Below are 25,737 nucleotides of genomic sequence, written 5' to 3' on the forward strand. Positions count from 1 at the left end.
GGCTCTATCCACCCTGCTCGTATAATTGTGCTAAGTCCTCGACTGAAGAGGGAAAGAAAAGAAATCCCCTCATTTTCCATTACTGTTCCTCCTGGAACATAAAATTTGTGACAAACATTATTATGCTATGGAAGATACAATACAGAGAATTACAAAACCTTAGCTTGAATTTCATTATGTTACAAGGGCAGAGCCAGCCAAAATGAAAGCTAAAAAAAAGGCTTGAATAAACATGTCTGGAAAGGTAGACTCAACAGGCTTCCAAAATTCATACACTCAAAGCTACTTTTTCATCATTCATATCTGTCTAAGAAAATCAGTGGACTATTGCCAACAATGTTTCTTTTTGTTTCCTCTATTGATGAATGAACATAAATGGGGAAAACTCTAGAAAAAAATCTCTCTTTAAAAATTCTCATTGACATTCATGTCCTTTTTCTTCACAAAAAAGCCACCATTACTTAATAACATAGAGAAGGGCCCAAGAATTATTTCCTTTATGATTTGCTGAGCATCAAACTGAGAGAGATTTCTTTTTTTTTTTTTTTAAGAATTTATTTATTTATTTGACAGAGATAGAGACAGCCAGCGAGAGAGGGAACACAAGCAGGGGGAGTGGGAGAGGAAGAAGCAGGCTCCTAGCGGAGGAGCCTGATGTGGGGCTCGATCCCAGAACACCGGGATCATGCCCTGAGCCGAAGGCAGAAGCTTAACCGCTGTGCCACCCAGGCGCCCCGAGAGAGATTTCTTATATTCTAAAACTTTTGTCCAAACTTTCCTACCTAAAACTTAAGAACCTTATATTTAAAAACTTTGCATACTCTATTTATAAGGTATTTACAACTATCCCAGGATCACATGCTATTTTCATTACACTTCTTTATATATTATTATGCTACTTAATTCTGTGAGGTTAGCTTATTAATAGAACTACGTTTCTAGTATAACTGAAGGTTTTTGGAGAACTAACAGAGGTTGGCAATTCCTTCCTCCCCTCCCCCTTTTGGTAATGGCACCCCTTTCACTGTTTTTGTTTTCGTTTGTTTATTTGTTTGTTTTTGTTTTGTTTTCCCACTATATTAACCAGGTGACATTAGGGTTAATTTTATGGAGTGGAGAAGAGTCTCAGGTGCTGCCCATGTGACCTCAGTTTTGTGTCAAAAAACAATGTTGTCCTGGACCTCTTGTTTGCTTTTTTAAGCCCCCGACAAGATTTCCCTTACAGAAAAGCAATTGAAGACGAAATATGCTATTGCAGTATTTTCTTTTCCTTCAGAACACTATTTTGAGAGTATCTGGATGCCAGGATACTAGGATGGCTGGAAATAAGTGTTAGGATTTCTCATTATAACCAGGTTATATCTGCTTTACCGTCATACTTAATGCAAAAGCACAGAGTGTTCTCGTGCCAATGCAAATGTTCCTTCACCAGCCTTGAGTTAAAATGTGAACTCTCCCCTAGGACAAAGACGCTCGCGTCCCCGTGACCTTCACCTTCACGGACTTGGCTCTGCTTTGTTTTACAGCATAGGTGGCGAAGTGGGGCGGGGCCACGAAGGAAGTTACGCGGGCAAGCATTTCCGCATGGGATTCATGACGATGCCTGCGCCTCAGGACAGACTTCCCCATCCCTGCTCCAGCGGCTTTTCCGTGAGGTCCCAGTCCCTGCACTCGGTCGGGGGCACAGACGACGACAGCAGCTGTGGCTCCCGCCGGCAGCCGCCACCCAAGCCCAAGCGGGACCCCAGCACCAAGCTGAGCACGTCGTCCGAGACGGTCAACAGCGCGGCGCCGGGCAAGAGCGGGAAGGCCCCCGAGCGGCCCGAAGGTAACACGCGTGCCCGCTCCCCGGGGTCGGGCCTCAGCGCTGCTGGGTCAGCATGCTCCTGCCCTCCCCGCCTGGGTCTCCCAGCCCTGCCTCCGTGTCCCTGAAGTCCCGGACAGGAGCAGTGGAGACGAGGAGGCCTTTTATTAAGATGTCGACAAAGGACACCCACAAACAAGGGAAGGCAGCGCGGGTGTTTTCTTACCCCCTTACAGCTTCAAATTATTAGGAAGTTGTTTGGCCTAAAACAACATCTAAAGCTGATACCGTCTTGCTTTGGTTAGTTAGCCCTCGTATGAATCTAGAAGCATGATGTGAGTCTTAGGGGAGCATTGTAAAGCAGGAACACACACAGAAGGCAAATTGTAGTCGTTCTGAGAAATAATGAGTTTGCACATTGCGGTGGAGTTCCTTCTGATGAAAATGAACACGCACGCTGTGCATATATTCCAACGTCTCCTTCAATCCCTGTCTCTAAATTCTGGGGTTTTTCCTCAGCTCTGAAATGCACAAATCTCTCTCCGCCTCCTTGCTGGTCTAGCAGGATGAATTAGGTCAGGGTAACCGCAGATCTCACCAGCTCTTTAGTCTTCCGCGAATAAGGAAGTTTCCATTTTCCTGAGTTTCTCCTGAGAGTCCCTTGGCAGGAGAGCAGTCTCAAGTGTGCTTTGATACAAGCCCATTTGGGTTTTGTGGATTAGTCGTGGAAAGCGCTTCAAGGTCGCCTGTGCCGCCGGTGGCCAGCTTGAGGAACCGGGGCTGCCGGGTCCCTTAGTTTTTCTCTCACACTGCCTGTCCCTGACATTCTCCACAGCAGGCTTCCCCGAGCCCCCAGTGTACCAAGTGTCACGGTGGTTGGCAGCTGGGAGTGGAAGCCAAGGTGGTCCTTTCCTCAGCTGGGAAGGCTCGCCAGTCCTTCCTGAAAGTTCCTTCATCTTCTGGTCTAATCTTTCCACAGAAGCTCAAGCCTAGTCCATGAGATGGGCTGCCCATGAGGCTTGTCACATCTCTTCCATCAACCTCATTTTTCCTTTCTCCCATATTGATGCCTCGGTGCCTATTTATACAAAACCCCAAAGCTTCAGTGCACACTGAAGAATACAGATACATTCCTGGAGGTGGAGCTAATCCATGCATTCTACATGGAAAATCGCTGCGGCTCGGTTTTTCCTACTATACATACATACATACAAAAACATGACTATGTGCATATGTATGTGAGTACATATGTGAATAACATGTATGTGTATGCATATTTACAAAATCGGAATCATAATGCATACGGTTTTCTGTTTTATTTTTCACTTATTCTCTTGTGACTATTTTCCATGGCATTCAATTTAAGAAACACCATTTTTAAGAAGTATACATCATAGCACTTTATATAATCGTTTTCTCCTTGATGAATTCTTAGGTTGGTCCAGTTTTGCTATAATGAATGAAAATGACATGGATATGCGTGCAAAGACTCCTTTCTCTCCTGATTCAAGGTCATCAGCATGTCCTTCAACTTGTAACACATTGATGCTTGTAGAAACAAATTAGGTGTTTCCTTTACTTGTTAATACACTAAAGGGCCCTAGAGATCTGTTTTTGTAAATTTTAAATATTGTTTAAATATTTCCCCTGATGTTGTTACATGGTGCCTTTCATTTCTCTTTATTTTCTCTGATCTTATTTCCAGAAGTCCCCCCTCTCCTACTTTTCTTGCCAAAAAACTGCATAGCTAATGATATTAGATTGTTTACAAAAGAAGTTTACTGGTTTAGAATGCTGGTCTCTGAATGATGCGGGCCTGAATCTAATCTAGAAATATTGAAGAATCAAGGAGAAATAAAAGGACCTCCCAGGGGCGCCTGGGTGGCACAGCGGTTAAGCGTCTGCCTTCGGCTCAGGGCGTGATCCCGGCGTTCTGGGATCGAGCCCCACATCAGGCTCCTCCGCTAGGAGCCTGCTTCTTCCTCTCCCACTCCCCCTGCTTGTGTTCCCTCTCTCGCTGGCTGTCTCTCTCTCTGTCGAATAAATAAATAAAATATTAAAAAAAAAAAAAAAGGACCTCCCAAAGGGGAGGGCAAAGATGAAACAGAGGAGGAAAGTAGCCAGGAAGGAGTGTGTTATCAAGCACTGCAGTGCTGCTGGAAACTTCTGGAAGCGGGGTAAAATACCTCCAGAATAGTCTCTCTCAAGAAAGGGGGCCCTGGGGCCTTCAAAGTGAACGGATGCAGAAATACAGGATGTTGTCCCACAGAAGAAACATTTGAATGGTGATTTGGTAGTCTTAAAAGTGGAACTGATTACCACACATTTAAGATGCCTTAGGTACCTAATTCCTGAAGGAGAGCAGCTCTTAATTCTTTCAGATCCCCTCACCATCTACAGATCTAGGGTTTCAAATAGCTACTTATCAAACAGAAGACAGTAGCTCTATTATCTTTATTTCTTCTGAGGACAGGAAAGGAGACAGTGACTAAATTAGAGCAGCACAAAGACTTAAGTGAGACGTGGGAAACTACTTGATCAGCATGAGACTTACTAAACACAAGGTCCAAGTTCAACATCTCTCCTCAAAGGAGATCTAAGCATGGGGATTGAGACGTTTCAGCTGTAGTACATGTCTGAGGACAGTCAGTGGGCCGGATGGGCTACTGGGATCCAATGCAGAAAAGGTCAACTTCTATAGAAGAGTGATTCTCGATGCAAATTTCACCTCTTCAGAACACTTAATAAAAAGGCAATTGCAAAATTGAATGCATTCAAATCTCCTCTACCAAGTTATGACTTCCATAACAAGAGAGAATCAGGGCGCAGTTCAGAGATGGGGAAAAAGTCTTGAGTCCAAATGCATGCACACATATGTGTACACTCAAAGCCAAAAGCATATAAATGTGTAGATTGTTCTTTTATGAATTCTCAGTTCTTCCTAACTGGGAGTTAACTGGAGTTCATTACAGGGCATATGTTTTCTTTACAATTTTCCTAGTTATCAAAATTATAACAAAGATGAAAAGTGACTTCTATGAATCTTAGTCTGTCTCGTCTTTTCACATTAAATGTCAGCAAAATCAAAATATTGATTCAGTGGCGTTAGAATGATTTCCATGGTAACTGGCTTCTACTTAAGTAGGGGATTATGACTTCCCTGTGGATGAAAGTAAAAAAGAACTGGACTTGTAGCAAAACAGCTTTTCAGAGTAGGAAAAAAATAGCTTAACGATGAACACGCAAAAAATTACAAACCAAGAAAGTACAATTTAGTTTTTAAAAATTTTAATTCTATCACACTTCAGATGTACATTTAAGACTCTGCTTAAGGGTCTTCTACAATAGTAACACCTTTACAAATTATACAGTAGAGACGATATACTGGCAACAAGTATGCAATAAGTATTTTAATTGCTCTTTTTTTTTTCTTCAGTGTGGTACCTGCTTAGTTTAAGGAAAGATTAGATTAGATAAAGAGAGTTAACTGGAAAGGATGAAAAGCCCTACCAGATGTGTCTCATGTATGACCCAGAGGAAGCAGGAGCTGTGCAAGCTTTCATTCTCCACCCCCGCCACTCAGGTAGACGGGCATCCTGTTCCTCAATAGCGTCATCATTCAAGACTGTGTGGTACAGGCAGAGACCGTACTTAGAACCAACAGGCACTTGACTTTGGGCAAGTGATCCAATGAGGCTGTTCCGTTACCTTTATTTTTTTATTTTTAATTTTTAAATTATTTTTTATTTTTTTATAATAATTTTTTATTATGTTATGTTAGTCACCATATGTTTCATTACCTTTAAAATGAGTATAAAGAACTGAAAATTGATGGTACCCTGCCTCCCTCACAGCCTTATGATAACCCAGTGGGATAATGCCCACGATGGTGCATGGTAGAAAGAAATTGCTATGCAATTATAAATTAATACAATTTTAAAGGTGCACTTACTGCCTATTAATAGGCTTGAATAACATAAAATTTGGGTTTGGTGCAACACCTATATTAAAAACAAATAGGAGAGAAAAAAAAAAAGGCCTCCTCCTGACACACACACACACTGTACACGTTAGGCTTGAAAGTTTTTACACAACAGACTGAATAAACAGGGAAGTATTCTCTAGGTGTAATAATCTTTTCATGATATTATGACATTAGTAAAATATTTCGTATAATGAGGAAAGTATGTTTCTTTAAACATCAAGTACCTCTACACTTTAGAGTCCTTTAAAAAAACAAAACTAAGTATTTTTTAATTGAGGTCTAATTGACATATAACATAGTAGTTTCAGGGGTACAACATGATGATTCAGTATTTTTATATATTGCAAAGTGACCAGCACAATAAGTCTGGTTAGTATCTGTCACCACACATAGTTATAGTTTTTTTTCTCGTATTGAAAACTTTTAAGATCTATTCCCTTAGCCACTTTCAAGTATGTAATACAATATCTTAACTAAAGTCACCATATCATACATTGCATCCCAGGATTTATTTATTTTATAATTGGAAGTTTGCGTCTTTTTGACCACTTTCACCCATATCCCCCACCCTCCAAAACTAAGTGTTCTTACATTTCATTTGTTATGAATCCTTCTTTTGGGTCATTTAAAAAAAATATTTCTTTATTTGAGAGAGAGAGAGAGCATGAAGGGGAGGGAGGGAGAGGGAAGAGGGACAGGGAGAAGCAGCCTCCCTACTGAGCAGGGAACCTGATGCAGGGCTCGATCCCAGGACCCTGGGATCATGACCTGAGCCGAAAGTAGACACTTAACGACCTAGCCACCCAGGCACCCCTCTTTTGGGTCATTTTTAATGCTTCATTTATGATATTATTTCACGATTGTCTCCTTACAAAATAATGAGAAAATATTTTTGAATTCGGATAGTTTTCCTGGTTTCTGATTTTCCCTTCTCGAGATGTTTAGTGGAGTCATAGGTGTTAATCGGAAATCGAAGTACCTGCAGAAATGTTTGGAATCATGACCACCCTTAACAACTTGAAATATGTTGTTAAGCCAGAACCAAAGTCTAAATTCATCATAAGGTCACTGCCTTAAAAACAAAAACCAACAAAAAACCCAAATTCCTTTTCCAGGTTACCATAGGTAGAAAGTTACACCCTCTAACAATGCTCTCTTTTATGCTTCGGATCCATTGGCGAACAGAACAAGGGGTTCTTTCCCTCATGTTGCTTATAATCACTTTAGTTCCACCATCGCAACTCAGCCTTCCTCTAGCACATCACAGAGCAAGGGCTGAGTGAAAGAAATCCTTTCTAGAAACCAGAAAATCTGGCATGACAACCATGGGGGAATTCCTCCATGTAATTAGTTGTTTAGCTCTGGAAGAAGCAGTTTAACACATTTTAATAAAGTGTTTGTTCCTACAAAGAATATTTGCTGTTCTTCTGTTGTTCAGGGCCGACAATTGAAAGGTGCCCAAATCTGATTTTCTACAGATAAAGCTTCAAAAGCAACCCAAGGGCATTTGAGGAGAGAGGAGGAGAAGTTTGAGTGTGCTTATTATGTGAGGGAACTTTCGGGTTTCAGAGTTCTGGTTTAGGAACCTAAAACAGCACCACTCAGGGCCAGCGGTATACTTGCTTTTGCTTTCTCAGTGACTAGCCCAGATCTCAGACATTCAAACATTTTAAGACCATTCCTTTTACAACTCAGCTGTATTAGAGAAATAAGGGTGTGAGAAGCAAACAGACATGGGTTTCACATCAGTGCTGACAGCATTTAACACCGTCTCAGCCTCCCTCTCCTTGCCTATAAAACGGGAATAACAATACTGATCTCGTGTGGTAGGTAGAATGCCATCCAAAAGGGTATCGGAGAGTCCTTACTTCCTGCTATACTCAACCCGAGTATTCCCTGGAACTGACATACCATTGGTGACTTGAAGATGGAGGCGGCCATGTGGCAAGGCATACGGGTGGCTTCCAAGAATTGAAAGTAGTCTCCAGCTAAAAGCCAGCAAGGAAACAGGGACCTTGGTTCTATAACTGCAAGGAACTGAATTCTGCCAATGACAAAAATGAGCTTGGAAGTGGATTTGTCCTCTGCATCTCCAGACAAGGACACAGTGTGGCTGCCATGTTGATTTCAGCCTGTGGGACCCTGAGACCCAGAAGACTGGGTTCTGGCTGTGCCCAGACGTCTGATCTGTAGGACTGTGAGCTAAGACAAGGGTATGGATCCTTAAGCTGCTGTGGTTGTGATAACCTGTTATGTAGCAATGGAACAGTAATCCATCTTACCGAGTTGCTAGGCAGAAAACGTGAAGTGGGACAAAGAGAGGAGAGCTGCCCTTCCTTTCTTGGCACCCGGCTGTTTCTCAGAAGGGAGTGGAGGGCAGTTCAGACAGTGTCTGCCTTTCCAAACTTTCTAGGCCAGATCTTGCAAATAAATGAGATGAAGGAACCTGGGAAAACACTGACATATGAGGGCTCTTGAGTATCTGCTAAGTTTTTTGTGGATTTGTTCAGATCTTTTCCTGAGAGCGTCCTTTCTTCTCACTAACAGTTTTTGTTCTTTCAAAGGACTCAGCCGTGGCTTTTCGGGTGGCTTTTTGAATGGCTCATTTCCATTTCTGTGGCATGCCTGCTTAGGACCATTTCCACATAACAAGTGGCACTTGTACCTCATGGTGTGTGCCCACCAAGTGCTCTAAGCCCCGTGTAGCACAGCACTCATAAAACACAAAGAAAGGGGGAAGAAGAACTCCGGAAATCCTCATAGTTCCCGCATTGGATCGTGTCCTGGTGTGTATTCTCGTTTGTTTTCTGGGATGCGATGTGGGAGATGATCACCGGAGTCCCACATTCCCGGATTCCTCTTTCCAGGTTGACAGAATCAGAAGCTGCTAGGCTTCCTAGTGGAAAAGCCATCTGTCAAACCAGGCGCTGTTCAGACGGAGACAGGGTTGGACATCCACAGCGTGTGTGATCTTTCTCCAAATGTGCCCTGAGGCCCGTGAATGGAACAGTTTGCAAATAAGTCATCACACAACACATCTCTCTCTCTCAGTCCTTGCCGAGCTTGTTGATTTTGGTCCAACGAGCTACCTTGCCTCTAATGGTCTCACCCAACATCCTTCTGTGGAGTCTGATTTAGCCTCAATTGTCTCACTGTCTTAGATTCGTAAGAGGATTTTTGTCCATGCTGTTGGCACAGACTGATTTTTTCCCTGAGAGACCAATAAGCCCAGAGTTCCTGAGTGTGGTGGTAAGGCATTGATTTTGAGGGTGTTTGCTTGCCGTGCGACAAATTGACATAAACTTAGTGGCTGAAAATAATATACCTTCATTTTCTTACAGTTTCTGTGAGTTAGGGTCTGCAGTCCAGGGACCAGCTGGGGCTGGGGTCTCATCTGAGCCTCAGGGTCCTTTCCATACTCATGTGCTTGTTGACGGAATTGATTAACTCATTTCAGACTAAACTAACCTTGACTATTAATCTCACCTGTTTCTGACCTTGACCCAATGGCATCGTCAAGCCATCATCTTATATGTCTCCTTGTTCATCTCGTTTCTAAAAGGCCTTCTGCATGTGCTTGTTCTACTGAGCCAACTCTCATTTGTTCGAGATGCATAGCTTACTATCCAATTCCACACTCACCATGACACTGAATCCAGTCTTGGTTCCCATCTTGGTGGCTTCCTTCTATGCCTATTCTTTGTTTCTTCTCTTCAGCATTTTAGATTATTGGTAACCCCCATATTGCCCCCCTCCTCCTTTGCTGTCCATGCACCGTTCACTACTGGTTTTCTTCCTGACCACCGCTCTCTAAATCTCCTTTGATGGCATCTCTTGTTCTGCCTGATTCTTAAATGATGATGTCTCTAGATTCTGCCCTTGGCTTTTATCTTCTACTCTGACAGTTGTTGAATAAATAGGTGATGAATCCACATACTGTCCAAATGTCTGATTGAATCTCTGGACCCGTGTCTATCTGTAGATATCATGGAGTTTCAAACTCATCATGCCCACACTGAACCAGCCATTTCATCCATGTTTCCTCTCTTGATACCAAGGTTAGAATGTAAGAACCTTAACAGATTGCTCTCCTTATCTTCCCCTGACATCGAATCCATCATCAAGTGTAGCCAGTTCTGTTCCTCATACCTCCCATGTCTGCCCCTCTCCATCGATGATTTACGCTTTTACTCTCCCAACTCAGACCATCATCATTTCTCACCTGGACAACTGTTCAGGCACCTGACTCCTCTCCTTTCCTTCAGTCTCATCTTCTCAAATCCACCCTCCCTACTGCTTCCAAAAAGGATTTCCTCACCTGCACATCCAGTCATATCATTATCCACCTCTTGATTTCATTGGTTCATTTGTTATCCATTTCACCATTTACTGATAAAAGCACAACACAGGAGCATGATCTTAATCACCTTGCTCCTGCCAACCTGTAGAGTCACATCTCCCAACATGCATGATCCTTGTAGTGGTCCTGAAGTACATAATTTTCTCTGAAAAGGCCAAGCTCGTTTCTGCTTCTGGGCCCTTCTGTGCATGTGGCATTCCTTCTGCCTGGAATGCCTTTTCCAAATTAGTCTCCAGAGCAAGTTTCCACTCATCTCTCAGGGTCCCAGGACAACTACTACCCATGCTGTCCACCCATCACTCAGTCCCAGTTTGGTTTGCGATGTAGTCACTGTTCCAAATGATTTAAACGATGAGATTGTTTCAGGTTTGTAAAACCTTATATTTTCTCCATTGTTTTGCATTTCTGAATCTTAGTAGATACACAAATTAATTATGGGTGGTGATAAAGAATACTGTTGACGGGCTGTATTGTGTTACTGGCACTGTATACCTTTTAAGTTTATCCCCACATTATAAGTCAAAGAAGGTTCAGCCTGTGCCATTCAGATAAGGTCTAAAAACCAAGTTTCTCAACTGAGATGCTCTAAATAGAGACCTGAGGTTTCTTCCCCTTCAATGACTTTTGGAAGTTAGCTTAACCTTCCCTGTTCACATGTATTTCAAGGTTCTCCTCCACTATTTCTGTCATAGTCTTATAGGCCAGGGATATCCTCCAGATTAGTTCTATTTTTCCATTATAAAGGCATCCAGTTTCTGAGCAGTTTCTCACTCTACCTTCAAGAAAAGTGTGTAAAGCCATTTTTTAAGGCAGAGTGACTGCAAGTGTGCATAAATCTTGCCTTTAATTGACCTCAACGAAGCATCCACTTACTGCAGAAAGAGTGCTTTGATTTTATGGCCCTCTGTCTGTACTGAGAGTTCCTATAATATGTATTGCTTTCTGTGATTTTTCTTGATAAGTGGGAGGGCAGTGATTTAAGATAAGCTTTTTAAATTTCTTTTTTGCTATTAATATGTATTAAATTAAGCTGATTATATGGAGCAGAACATGGGAACACATCACCCTTTGGAACCTCTGCTTTCTGACAACTTCATCTAATGAGAACAGCTGAAAACTAAGGGGAGTAAAAAAAAAAAAAAAGAGCTTAGGGGAACTAAACTCCTTCTTGCACTGAGGCTTGTGAATTTTACAGAATGTCAATTGCAGGTTTATTTGTTTGTTTTTAACTTAGTATACATTTGTTTTCAGGTCTTGTTTTCACACCCCCGTAGCATATTAGAAGAAATGAATTATCATGGGAAAAACAGCAAGGACTGTTTTACCTGCTACTAGAGGAGAGAAACAAAATTTAAGGAATTTATACAGTTAGTGTCAAGTCAAAAAGCATCATCCGCTCAAAATGTCTTGATTACTCTCCGCTTGTATTACTTTCAGTGTGAGTGGTGATGCCCCCGAGGATGTCATTAGTCAGTAAATATTTATTGACTGTCTGCTATGTGCAGGCACCATGCTAGGTAATGGAGAAAGGGGAAATATATGTTATGTCCCTTAAAACACATTACAACCCAGGGAGGGCCACTGACATCTAAGCAGGCAGTCACAATGAAGCGGGATCAGTGTACTGGCTGGTGAAGTACACGGTCTGTTGTGAGTGTAGACCAAAGACACCTACCTCACACTCGAAGAGGCAGAGATGGCTTTTCAGAGGAAGTGTCTTAAACTGCTGACAATAAGTATGCAATATATTTTTTATTTTATTTTTAAGGAAACACTGCCCAACGTGGGGCTTGAACTCACAACCCTGAGATCAAGAGTCATATGCTCTACCGACTGAGCTGGCCAGGTGCCCCCCAAATGCAATACATTTTAGAAATATTCTGTGTAAAAATGCTTACAATGAAAAAGTGTATTGCTACCGAATGAGAATGCTCTTATATCTCTGGAAAATGTGGCTAACCAAGCTGGGTTATATTCTTACAGTTCCAAGTAACCAAAGATCTACTCTCCGTATATAATCTTTATTGGGGGACAGATGTTTATTTTATCTTTTGGAGTCTTCCATCTTTTTGAGATACAAAGGACTGGGTTATCTTTAAAAGAAAGCTAAGAGTGCACAGAGATGAAATTCAAACTAGAAACACTCACTTCCGTAGAATAAATCGACTTTGTATCCTTATGTTAAATAGCAATGAGAAATTAAAATTAGACATTGCCCATTTTTGCATATTTCAATTTTATTTCTTTTCCCTAACTGTGTCTGGGTAATTTGACTATCATTATTTCAATGATATATAAGCTTTGAAAAAGAAAAGGAAATATATGCTTCTATCTATGTGTGATTAGATCAAGGCCATATATCTCTATTCTTTAGCTGGTATGCTCTCTTAAAGTCTTAATCAGAATTTAGGTTTCAGCGTCTGTGAAAATCTTTGTTTTAGCAACATGTACACACCACCTTGATAGTGAATTCAAGCAGATTAAATATGAAAGTAATCGCCACATTCAAAAAAATAACTGAATAAGGAATTATTGATTTGGTTAAAATGGTCAAAAGAATTTGAGGCATTGGGACCACGTTCTTCCATGGTATCTTAAGACTGTACATATAGCAATACACAACTTCTATGATCTGTAATCTGAGACAAGTGGAAGGATTGGCATCTCTCTTTGTCCTCAAAGGGTATGGAAATTCTGACTGTAGTCGCTGAAACCATGCTAAAGTCCCCCCATGTGGGACAGTATATTCAGAGTGGCACCTGCTTGTGATCTGTGTGGTTATTCCTTCGGCAAGTATTTATTGAGTACCTATTATGCACCAGTTATTGTCCTAGGAGTTTGAGATACATCCATGAACAAACTTAAAAAAGGTGAATACCTTTGAGGTGTGTCTATTCTAGCAGGAGTAAGCAGTTGATAAACAATAGACAAAATAAATTCATAAACTGGCTAATATGCTGGAAGGTAAGTGCTATGGAAGAAAGAAAAATCTAGAGCAAGGCAAAGGGATCCAAAGGGTGAGTACATTTGAGTAGAGAGAGCAGAAAAGTCTTCATCCTGATATTTAAGATCGATTCATTGTAGGCCCAATCAAGGGAACCTGCACAGTAATTTGAACAAGGAGCATTTACTGTAAAGAATCACTGACTATAATACGATTCGAGTAACGGGAGATCAACCAGTAAGAAGTAGAACAAACTGCAGGGAACACAGAAATAGAACACGTGAGAAATAGCCCCTACCCCCCACAGCTGAGATAGTGTCCTCCAGCTGGAGCTGAGTTCCAGGCCTTGTTGGGAGGCACAGTTATGGATTACTGGATGCTGGAACCATTCCTGTGGAATAGTGCTTTTGCTGGAAATTTACCTTCTGGAACTTGCTGGAGAACCCTCTCTGGTGTGTGGGGGAAAACCATTCCTAAGAGTTTCTCATCAGAGTTACTCCACCACAACAGCACCTGGGGTGGGGGGTTTGCTATAGGCAGCTGGTGGCTTTTGGGTGTTTCCAGAGCCAAGGCTAGAGAAGTCGCATACTTTGCAGGAGCTGGACATGGGGAAGCCACTTTCACTTCAGAAGTTTGGCTAGTGAGCTGCTGGAACCAGGAAGCAAAACCCCTTTTTTGCTGCAGTGTTTTTCCAGCATCTTCTCCTGACAAAGCTTAACATTGTGCCAGCTGGCCCAGAAGAAGATATTTAAAGAGCCTAGATCTCTTGTCAGAAGCAGGAAAAGAGGATGAGTTTAGAAGTGAGAGACAATCAATTGATAACTTGCACAGACAGGAAGAAGGTGGGGATGTGTCTTATGTGGATATCTTGAGGGAGAGTGTTCCCTGTAGAGAAAACAGTTGCTGCAAAGACCCAAAGGCAGGAAGCCCATAGGTAGGTGGTCAGTGTGGAGGGAACATTGTGGATGAAAAAGACAAAACCAAGGGGTGTCTGGCTGGCTCAGTCAGTACAGCATGCAACTCTTGATCTCAGGGTCATGAGTTCGAGCCCCATGTTGGGCCTAGACCTTCAAAAAAAAAAAAAAAAAAGAAAGAAAAAAAAAAAGGACAAGAACAAAAAAGAGGTCAGAGAGGAAAAAGAAGGTGAGACCCTACACAACCTTCCTTCTAGGCCATCGTAGGGCTTTGCATCCATGGCAGCCATTCAGGAGGTGGAGCAGAAGAGTGGCATGATGTTTGAAAAGAATCATTTTAGTGACTGCAGTGAGGATAGACTCATCGGGCTCAGATGTAGAATCGGAGAGACCAGTCAGGAGACAGGTAATCCAGGTGAGAGACGGTGGGGGCACAAAGCAAGGTAGGAGCAGTGGAATTGATGAGAAATAGAAAAGTGTTATCTTTTCTATCGGAGCAGTTGCGCATAGTCCCCCTCCCTTCCTTACTTACCAGGGAGATAGGTGCAGGCACAGGATAGGTATAGGTATAGGTATAGGTATAGGTATAGGTATTGTTGGTTTGGTATAGATACACAGATGTAGATATATAGATATATTGAGGATATACAGGTCCTATCTGTGAAAACTTTTCTGTGAGACAAGGATCCTGGCGCTCTGTATAGATGAAAACTCATTAAATGCATGCTGTTGATTACATTTACATTTTTTTCTTGCAATCTGGAAGGTTGTGAGCCAAGAATGAGTTTCCGTAAAAGATCTATAGGTGTTTAAATTATAAACATAGCAGCCACAGCTATTTTATCATTAAATAAATGCAAAAGGTTGTATTTAACTTTCATGTTTCCAAAACACAAATCTAGTTTCGAATGTTAACTGAGATCAAGGCCACTTTCTATACAAACCCCAGGCTGTCTTCACCTGGCCCTGTCAACCTGTCCAGCCTTGCTTCTCCTGCTCAGCCCAGGCTCTGCTCACAGCCTGGAGCTCAGGGTTCCCTCCTGCCCTCCAAATGCACCCCTCCATGCCCCTTGCCATTCTCATAGCCTTACCTGTGTTGAATGCTAGCCTACTTCCCCCTGGCCCTAGGAAAATTGATCACATTCTTCACATTCTTCTTCTTTTTTTTCAATTTTATTTTAATTCCAGTTGGTTAAGTAACATACAATGTTATGTTAGTTTCAGGTGTACAATATAGTAATTCAACACTTCCATCTGTCCTTCACATTCTTGCCCCAAACCTTTTCCTTGACTGAAGACTTGCACAGCTCCTCACAGGACTGTATTTTTCCAGAACAAAGTATTGTTTTCTCTGTGCCTCCTTCCATACTGTGTTGCCATGCTTGGCATTGCTGGCATTGGCAGTGTTTTATTTCTGTAAGACTATCTTTTCCTTTAAGCTGTTATTCTTAAAGGTCTTACTCTTTTTCATATCCCTATGAAATTTCCTGAAACTTGGCCTTTATTTATTAGGAAACAAAGTTGCAGAGATTAATATTAAATATCCTAATTAGAAATACATTATCTAGTTATAGTTGAGATAATCCTTGTGAATTATTTTTCGCCATTATATATGAATTTATGTCTGTTACCATGACCTTCTTACTCCACTGGACTAGAGAAAAATTCTTTGCAATATTCAGTATTATCTTTGGCATTTCCTCCCTCTACAGGTATAATAAAATCCATACCTTATTAATATTTTTTAATACTTTTCCTATGAAGCACAATTATTTTCTTTTAACCCTTGTACTTCCACAGAATATCACACTAGACAGATTAAATTGCTCATGATTCTTAATCTTTCAGCACTTCCTGAGTGAAATACAATATATGAAATATGCACATACTTTTATTAATATTCAAGTTGTTGCCAAATGTAAGTGCTTAAAATAAAAATGTCTGTGTATTAAGCAATGTACCTCACTGTTCAATTACATAACGCTCATGTGTCTCTGAGAGTAGGAGGTTTACTGGGGATGTCAAGTTTCCTGCAACTCTAAAATTATGCTGGATCAGAGAAAAACAAGAATGCAGAGAGAAAGAAATGAAGTGGGATTTATAGCCATATTCTGTTGAAACACTGAGGAGAGAATAACTTAAAGATATTTGATGAGGAAGAGACTAATCCAAACCAAAATCAACAGTAAGAAACCACAGCTTGACAGAAGTTCTACATTAAGAAAACGTTTATTTCAAATCTGAAAACTCTTTATCCTAAGGGATACAAAGCTTGTGATTTAACTTGTATGGTTACCTTCAAGTAATAAGCCAAACAAGAAACTAAACAGTTCCTGTAATGAGAGCAAAAGTTCTCAAAACTTGGGGCTCAGTTGGTTAAGCATCTGCCTTTGGCTCAGGTCACTATCCAGGGGTCCTGGGATGAAGCCCTGCATTGGGCTCTCTGCTCAGCAGGAAGTTGGCTTCAACCTCTTCCTCTACTGCTCCCCCTGCTTGTGCTCACTCTCTCTCAAATAAATACATAAAATCTTTAAAAAAAAAAAAAGTTCTCAGAACTTGGTTATTTGAAATGTTTTTCTCCATTTCCCAGAATGGTACTTGAATCCTATCTCTTTGCTTATAAATATATTTTATCTCTTCTCCATTATTGCATTTTTTTCAGTCATATTATAATTATCCATTCATATCTGTTGTCGACTCTAAGGGGTGAACATCCTGTAGGACAAGGATCATATTAATCTAGTGCATGTTTGGTGCTAGTAAGTGTTCAATTAAATGTTTGTTGAAAGAATAAGTTGCAGAATTAAGGATTACTCCTATAATTCTAGATAGAGCAAGTGAATTTATGATGGAGTTGTTGCTGAGATGGGGAAGATTAGGGAAGAACTGGGTTTCAGATGAGCGTGCTTGAGATGCTTGTCAGATATTTAAGTGGAGATAAACAGTAAACAGTTGGATATCGTTCTCTGGAGAATTGAGGTAGAGATATAGATTTGATTGTCATTAAAACAGATATCATTCGGCCACTGAATTAATAGAATCCTACTGCAAGAGAGAGCAGAAGAAATTCAGAAGACCTAGAAATAACCGACGAGCAACTCAGATTCAGTTGAGTGGGAGAAGAGAAGCTAGGTAAGAAAGCAGACAAAGTAGCCAGTAAGATCGAAGGAAAACAAGAGCCAAGAGAAAAGGAGGTACAATCCCAGCGTTCTGGGATCGAGCCCCACATCAGGCTCCTCCGCTAAGAGCCTGCTTCTTCCTCTCCCACTCCCCCTGCCTGTGTTCCCTCTTTCGCTGGCTGTCTCTCTCTGTCAAATAAATAAATAAAATATTTTAAAAAAGAGAGAGAGAAAAGGAGGTACAATGATACAGTGCTAAATGGTGACAAGTCTTTGAGAGCTTACACAGGTAGTGGGCAGAAGTGATTCTGTTAGATCTGACAATACAGAGGCCACTGGTGATCAGGACAAAAAAAAAATCAACTGGGGAATGTTGGAAGCAGAAGCCAAATTCAAGGGACTTTAAAGAGGAAATGGTCTGTGAGGAAGGAGAGGGAGGACAGATGTAATTTTTGAAAGGTTGGCTATGAAAAGAAGCAGAGAAATGGGGTGGTAGCTGGAAGAAGATGAGAGATCAGAGTGAGATATGTACATACATACTTGTGTAAACTACGGGAGAAGCAAGAGCAACTTAGAATGGTCAGGAGAACGATTCAGAAGAGAGGGAGGGGAGATGACCAATGGAGGAAGAAAGTCCCCATCAAATGACAAAGGCCTTTGATGGGACAAAGGTTTCTTCCTCTGTCCTCAAAGAAAAGCAAGTAAGGAAATGGGTAGGAATTCTGGTGTGTGGTTTGACTTGGTCATGAAAATAAGAGAAAAAAAATCTCTCAGATGATACTCCAGTTATCTATGGCTATGTAACAAAAGATTCATAACTTCGTGGATTAACAATGATTTATTATTTCTCATTATTCTGGGATTTGACTGAATGTAGTAAGTTGCTCTGCTCCCTGTAGTGTGATTGAGGCCATTTAAGCTATTGTTTTCAGCTGGAAGCTTGGCTGGAAGGTGGTCTTTCAACCTCCAGGTCTTTCTTCATGTGGGTTCTCATAATTTGGTAGTCTCTGTTTATAGCATGGCAGCTGACTTACAAGAGCAAGCATTTCTAAGAGAACGCACCTGATATTCAAGTATTTATCAGTCATTTGCTTGTGCCATACTTGCTAATATCCTTTTTGGCCAAGCAAGTTACATGGTCAAAGCCAGAGTTGATGGGGGAGAGGCTATTCAAGGTCATGCATGCCAGGAGTTAAAGTTCATTGGGGGCCACTAAGGGAACTATCACGGGTTGCTTCTGTTTTCTTAAACAATGCAGTGTTATGTCTTAAACGTTGGTGGGGAAGATACACAAAGAGTAAGACTATCATTATGGGAATTGGAATACATAATATTTTGGGTAGTGTTGAGTGGCTGTATGAGCTGTATTTATGAACATAATAGAAAATAACATCAATCTTCAATTATTGTAGTTTTGTGTGATGTTCTTCAGCAGCTCTCCAATGCACAAAGTAAGCAGACAAATTGGTAAGCTCATTACAAATGTTTGACTATGGAAGAAAGTATGTAGACAGCAGAAGAATGTCACTGTATGTAATACCTATCCTTTTATCTTTCATAGACATTTTTGTTCTTTTCCTTTAGAAATTATTGATCCAGGGGCGCCTGGGTGGCACAGCGGTTAAGCGTCTGCCTTCGGCTCAGGGCGTGATCCCGGCGTTATGGGATTGAGCCCCACATCAGGCTCCTCCACTATGAGCCTGCTTCTTCCTCTCCCACTCCCCCTGCTTGTGTTCCCTCTCTCGCTGGCTGTCTCTATCTCTGTCAAATAAATAAAAAAAATCTTAAAAAAAAAAAAGAAATTATTGATCCATAGCAACCAGTTTAGATATTTACTATATTCAAGTCAATATGTTCAGCCATTAGAAGTTCCAAAAGAAAGCTATCAGACGCTATCCTTGGCATCAACAAATTTATTTTAATGCTTGAAAAGTTTATGAAATAGCTGAAGCCCTTATTTCTATTACATAGACATTTCTTCTTCCTCTATTTTTCATTCATTACCCACAAAATTTTGCTCCATTTGCCCTTTTCTTTTTTTTAAAGATTTTATTTATTTATTTATTTATTTATTTATTTATTTATTTATTTGAGAGCAGAGAGTGAGAGCATGGGTGAGAGGGAGAGGGAGAGAAAACCTGAAGCAGACTCCACACTGAGCACAGAGCCCAATGTGGGGCTTGATTCACAACCGGGAGATCATGACCTGAGCTGAAAACCAAGAGTCGGATGCTTAACCAACTGAGCCACTCTATTTGCCCTTTTCAATGAAAGATAGATTGTCCAAAATTCCCTCACATATTTAAACTCTTTTACTTGGCTCTTATATTAGTCAGTGTCCAGTCACAACTATAGAGATTATACTTGCTATTTAAACACAGAATATTTCACATAAGAACTGATTCAACAGATAGAGAATCACTGGGAAAAAAAGAGGATACAGATAAAACCCAGAAGTAGAAATTTCAGGAAGCAGCTACATCTTTTGGGAGCCAAGGGAAGAGGTTATTAAACCCCAGAAGCTGGAGGAAGGGCCCTAATGACCAGGCATCTAAAGTTCTTAAGAGAAGAAGCTGTGTTGATGAAGCTAGTTCCAGAATTGCTGGAAGAATCTGGAAACTAGAGCCAAATGCCATCCCAATAGTGAAAAACGAGATGCAAAACAGGGAGGAACAAGTCTTTTCTCCTTCCTTCAGTTGTTCAGCCTTCCTATAGTGCCTCCTTTTGAAAGCCTATAACAGGGAGCATGCGCTAAAGCATAAGCAAGGTTTGTGGAGACCCAACCCCAGTACTACAAAACTGACCAGGGTGAGATTGGAGCCAAATGATGATATCTTCCTGACCAGCACAGTTCCTTACCACCATCTTTGCCATTGTCTCTTCAGTAGTATGGCTGGGAGTGAAAAAGAGAAGCACAGCCCTGTGTGGGATGGTGACTTTTTATGTCTCGATCCTTTGCCTTGGAAATACTTTATTACATTGGCTTTACAGAATAATTGGACAAAATCTCTTTACTCTTCATTTTCATGAACATAAGCCTTTTTTTAAAGGCCCTAATATCAAAAGTGTGTATATGCCTTCTATTTTATAGGCTTAATAATGAGGTGAAAAATTGATCAGATTTTATCAAGGATTAAAAAAGAAAAAGAAAGCATCTCCTAAAAATGAAAAAGAACAAAATTTAGGCATTAATGAACCTGTAACAGTATGGCTCCTTAGCCTGCATTGTTAATCATTTTTTGTACCAGAATTTTCATTTTTCACTGGCAATCGAAACAGTGCACTAAGCAATACATATTCTAAAGTAGTACACTTTTTTTGTTTGTTTGTTTGTTTGTTTGTTTTTTTCTTGTGTCCTCTTCTGGCCTTAATATAAGCTATTTGTATTATAGAAAAATTCCCAATCCAAAAAATCTATAAAAGTATCATTCAGAAAACATTTATTGTGATAACGGCTAATGCATGGATCATGGGAATTTTAAGCAGCATTTGTGAAATAATCACAGCTTTCTCAATACAGTATTATAGCAGCTTACAGAAACTGCAAGTATGTTCCAGTTTTCCTTCACAATTTTTTATCTTTATTTATTTTCTATACAAAATATGTTAATGCTTTTGGAATGATTTTTAGAGGATAATTTGTAGGCTAAAATAAGTATGTTCAAGCTTCATTCCAGAAGGATGTATGTTTTGACCAGCCATTTGGAAGGAGGTGGGAGCAGCCAAAATAAATATAGGATAGGTGGGAGGGAAAAAACAAGCATTTTGTTTCTTATGTTCTAAAAATACATTTCCTGCACCTGAGTTGGATTTTTATTTTATTTCCGCTCTCTTCTCTTTTCCAAATTATATGTAGGGCATATATTTTATTTCCTTTTTCTTCCTTTATCCAAATGTTATGTAGGGTCAGATTTGGGTTATTCTCTTCCCTTTCCTGGGTCTGGTCACTTTAGTGTTGGTATCACAACCAAAGATTCCATGTTGTTAAAATCTTTTAAACACAGCCTTCGGTTAATCTTTAGGAGTTGTTAGAACCTCCAGACTTAAGGTCTATCCATCTGGTTATCGGTAGTAAATAGTGTAACCAACAGGTCTGGTGTGCATGCCAATGGATGCCACCATAGGCTTTTCACAGTATGGAAGTATGTCTGATCCTATCCACAGAGGACCATTGCCATACAAACTAGTCCAAGCCTGAGTAGTCCCCTCCTCTTCCTCTGCCCAGTAATAACATCAGTCAAAATCATGTAGTGCTGATATGAGGATAATGGGAACTCTAGAATTTCTAAAGTCACTTGGGAGTTGATGAGGAATACAGATGGAAGAGATTGTTGACAATGATCATTCCTCCCTCCATTTCCACTCTTTGTATGCAAGAAGCAGCTAAATATAATTAATGTGTGTCTTCTCATCCCCCCTAATCCTGACACCACACCCTGATAGCCCTTACCCTGCTCTTTGTTTCTATCAGCAGTTATTACCTTCCAACATATTATATAACTTACTTATTACAATTATTGTCTTACTCCTGCTAGTATATAAACTACCTGAGAGCAGGGGGTCTTTTCACTGATCCCTTCCTCTCGGCTAGAACATTTAAAGATTTGTCAGATTTATTTACAGGAATTAAAAATGTTACCACATTGGAAAGCTAGCTCTTTAAAAAAGTGAACATTCTTTTTTGAGGAACATTCTCTTAAGGAAAAAGAAACACTTTTTGATCCTGAAATAATCCTGTGCATGTAATTCAATAATTTTGTAATACATACAATTTTGTTATATGTCAAACTTATTAGATAGGCTAATGTGAGCCGCTTCAAACCAGATTTCAGTACTTAAGAAAAGAGAAACTTTGTTCTTGCTCATGTGTGGGTGTTTATGGTCTGGAGTGGCTTCTCCCTATGTGATTTATCAGGTACCCAAACTTCTTCAATGTTATGGCTTTCTTGTTTGTGGGTCCCCTCAGTCATTAGCTTCCAGCTGGCTGAAAGGGAAAGTGATGGTTTCTTAATCATCTTGGCCTTGAAGAGACACACATCACTTCTATTGATTCCAATCTGTTGATCAGAACTGTCACATGGCTTCGCCTGGATTCCATATGTCACGCAGTCTTTAGTTGAACAGCTACTTTCTAGGTGACAGTTCCATACTATGCTAAGGAAAGGATAAATATTGATGAGTTGTTAACTGTCTTTCCTACATTTCATGACCAAGCTCCCCTGTAGCATGAATTCTCATTGACAAACTATATTAGTAAGGTTTTACTGTCATAATAATGCATAATAACTAGAATATAATGGTTGAAATCATTATCACTGGCAGTGTTCAGGTGTAGACTATAAATCACATTCAGATCTGTTCCAAGTATCTCTCATGCTGGAACATACAATAAGCAGCATGAGCAGAATTTGGAACATGGTTTTCTCAGAAACATGACTGGAAGAGGACAAGTCAAACCACACATGTCTAAAACTTCTTCTTAGACATAGAACATAAGAGATCTGCACTAGTTTCATTAGCCAACTCAAGTTACATGGTCAAGCTCAACAAAATGTGGAAGACTGTCTCCCCCCCAGCCCCGCCCGCCCATGACGTGTATGGGGTGATGGGGAGTGAATATCTGATGACAAATTAAATTCCCCACAGGCTTATTTTGAATAGATTCAGACATAGAACTGGAGGTTAATACGATATCTCAAATTATTTCACCTGAGAATAGAGGAGCCACTGAAATGAGGGATGTTCAATATTGAGAGGTCACAGTTAAAGAAAGCCTATTTTGAAAAGCCAGAGTCAACTTCTTATTTCTCTCTCTTTACCTTATACCCACTTCCTAGGCAAAGCTGTTGGATCACAAACATGCAACAATCCCGGCTTTTCTTCTGTCAGATTCTGCGTTTGTGCTCCAATCTTTTCAAACTAGTTCCTGTATTCTTCATACACCAAAGTTATATGCCTCTCTGGGTGTTAGTGTTAGGAGAATGTCATCTGTAATCTTTGCTTCTCTCCATCTCTCTAATTAATAGCCACCAATTGAAGATTTATGAAATTTCACCACTTCTTTGAAGATGTCTTTATCTTCTGGGTATTGACTCTCTTTCTTCTCTCATCCACCCAACCATTCATCCATTCATCCATTCATCCATTCATTCATTCATTGATCCACCCATCATTTCAACAATTATTTAATGGTTGCCCAGTAAGTATCAAGCAGTCTTTTACAAAATGGATATATAGCATGAATAAGATAGACAAAATCTCCTGTTTCATAGAGCTTTTATTTCAGTGGAGAACATAGATACATTAACCAAAACATAATTATGATTGCAGATATTGTGAATAAATAGAAATAGGGAAATATGACTGTGTGTGGGGGGGAGACTGATGATCAATATTAAATAGGTAGTCAAGGATGGCCTTCTCAATATTTGAGCTGAGAACAAAGTGCTGAAAACAGAACAGCCCATGAAACTTTAGTCAAATGTATAATTCTAATCAGAGTCCCTGTACCAAAAGAACCTATAAAGCTTATCCTTTCTTTTCCCCATCACTCATTTATTATATTTGTGTTTTGGGGTGAATACAAAAAAGACCAAATAGAATAGGCTAGGCTGATTGCCAGGGTCTGTAATCTGCTCAGTTATTTTAAGATGAGGTGTGATTACATAGTTTGAAGGGCCTTTATTTTTCTAAGAAAGCCACAACTGAACAAATATGGTGGAATAATGTTGCCTAATGCATTACAGTGCTAATTTAAAAAGATTCAGGCAAAAATGAGTAAGGGTCCTTGACAATATGACTTCCTTACTCTGGTTTCCCTGTCCTGCTTATACGGCTTTGGGTACTGACTGGTTTGATCTCACGGTGTTACCCTCCAAAGGGGAGTGTGGTCTGACTGTGGAGGAAGGACTGACTGTCACACTGACACTCAGGGTATTTTGGATTATGATTAAGAACTAGCACTGGAGGTGAAAAAGTGAGAATTGAGATTTCCACCCTTGACTTGATGCTCTTTTCATATTGCCGATGTACAAAGTGCCATAGATGATGTGGTTAAAATGTAACTTTGCCATCTGATAATTCTGCTAAGAGTCTCACTGGTCTAAAATCAACATGTCAGTAGACTTGATTTTCTGCTGCTCATTCCTTTCTGGAACCTGTAAGGAAGATCCTTTTCCTTGACTTTTCCAGCTTCTGTAGGCTACTCCCTGGTTTATGACCCCCTTACTCCATCTCCGACCAATAGCTGGTCAGGTCCTCACACCACATCTCTTGAACCCTACCTCCATCATCACACTTCTTCCTCGGGCCACAGCCTGGGGACAAAGATTCATGGGGTTGAATTAGACTCATCTGGATAATTCAGGCTAATCTCATCATCTCAAAGTTCTTAACCTTAATCACATCTGCAATTTCCCCTTTGTCATGTCAGGTCATGTATTCATAGGTTCCAGGTTTTAGGACACGAGCATCTTTAGGTCTGCCACGATTCTTCCTAGCAGAGCTTCCCATTAAATTTCTTTTTTTTTTTAAAGATTTTATTTATTCATTTGACAGAGATAGAGACAGCCAGCGAGAGAGGGAACACAAGCAGGGGGAGTGGGAGAGGAAGAAGCAGGCTCACAGCAGAGGAGCCTGATGTGGGGCTCGATCCCACAACGCTGGGATCACGCCCTGAGCCGAAGGCAGATGCTTAACCGCTGTGCCACCCAGGCGTCCCTCCCATTAAATTTCTGACTGTGACTTCCATAAACATGGGAAGCCTTACCAGATGGAGCCATTCCTTAATGAGACTACCCTGATTTCTGAGATACCATTCCTGGGAATGCGTAAGGAAAAAAAAATATATTATCTCAACACTGTGGCATCACCAAATCTGACCAAGAACTCAGTGCATCTGGGGGCTGAATACCCTTTGTGACATGTTACTGGAAAGCCCCATCTTATTTGGTTTTTGCAAGTGGAATTTGATTCACTTCTTGAGGATGTCCTAGGACAACCTGGAAAAGTTGTTTTTATTATTTTGGGAGGTGAAAGTTGGCTTTTATCCCCCCTCATCGTTTATGTTTTAGCATCATTCCCTTCTGTCCTTTTGATGGATTCCAAATTGTTCCTGGGAGGAAACTGTGGTGATAATTCTAATTTCAGCTGCTCTTGCTCTGGGGACTGACTTGGGCCTTGTCTTTGATATTGCGCTTTTCTAATCATAATCCCGACTTTCCGAAATATGAGTGTCAGTAGAGAAAAGGCTCGCCAACTCCGTCGCTCACTTATCACTGAAAGGATGCTTTTAAGGAAGGTCTTAAATGAAGGCATTGTACAAATGCCAAAGGAAAAGAAAAGAAAAAAAAAAAAAACGCTGTCTAAGGATTAGTGAAAGCTTCCCATTGTCTGACCTCAATTAGAAAAAGCAGAAATATTTCTAAGGATTGCTTTCAAGACGCCTAAAGTGTCTCACCGGATGTTGGAGTTAACGCTCTCCTATGCTGCGGCTCTTAGCCATTACTGGTCTAGTTCCCTCATTGCTTTACTTCTGTTCAGAGACTCCTCATGGATTTATGGAGGGCGTTCTCCTCAGTGCCAATGGTTAGATTTAAACCTGCAATTCCTG

The 25,737-nt window shown here is 40.5% G+C and overlaps 1 protein-coding gene across 1 annotated transcript in view; it reads left to right on the forward strand.

The window, feature by feature from the left end:
• Positions 1 to 25,737, forward strand: part of NYAP2 (neuronal tyrosine-phosphorylated phosphoinositide-3-kinase adaptor 2) — a 238,856-nt gene that overhangs the window by 94,717 nt on the left and 118,402 nt on the right. Inside the window, exon 2 of the mRNA XM_026491817.4 lies at positions 1,527 to 1,828. Within this exon, the coding sequence (XP_026347602.4) occupies positions 1,527 to 1,828 (302 nt within the window). The remainder of the gene's footprint in view (positions 1 to 1,526; positions 1,829 to 25,737) is intronic.

The sequence above is a fragment of the Ursus arctos genome, unplaced genomic scaffold, assembly GCF_023065955.2.
Source record: "Ursus arctos isolate Adak ecotype North America unplaced genomic scaffold, UrsArc2.0 scaffold_1, whole genome shotgun sequence".
Classification (NCBI taxonomy): Eukaryota; Metazoa; Chordata; class Mammalia; order Carnivora; family Ursidae; genus Ursus; species Ursus arctos.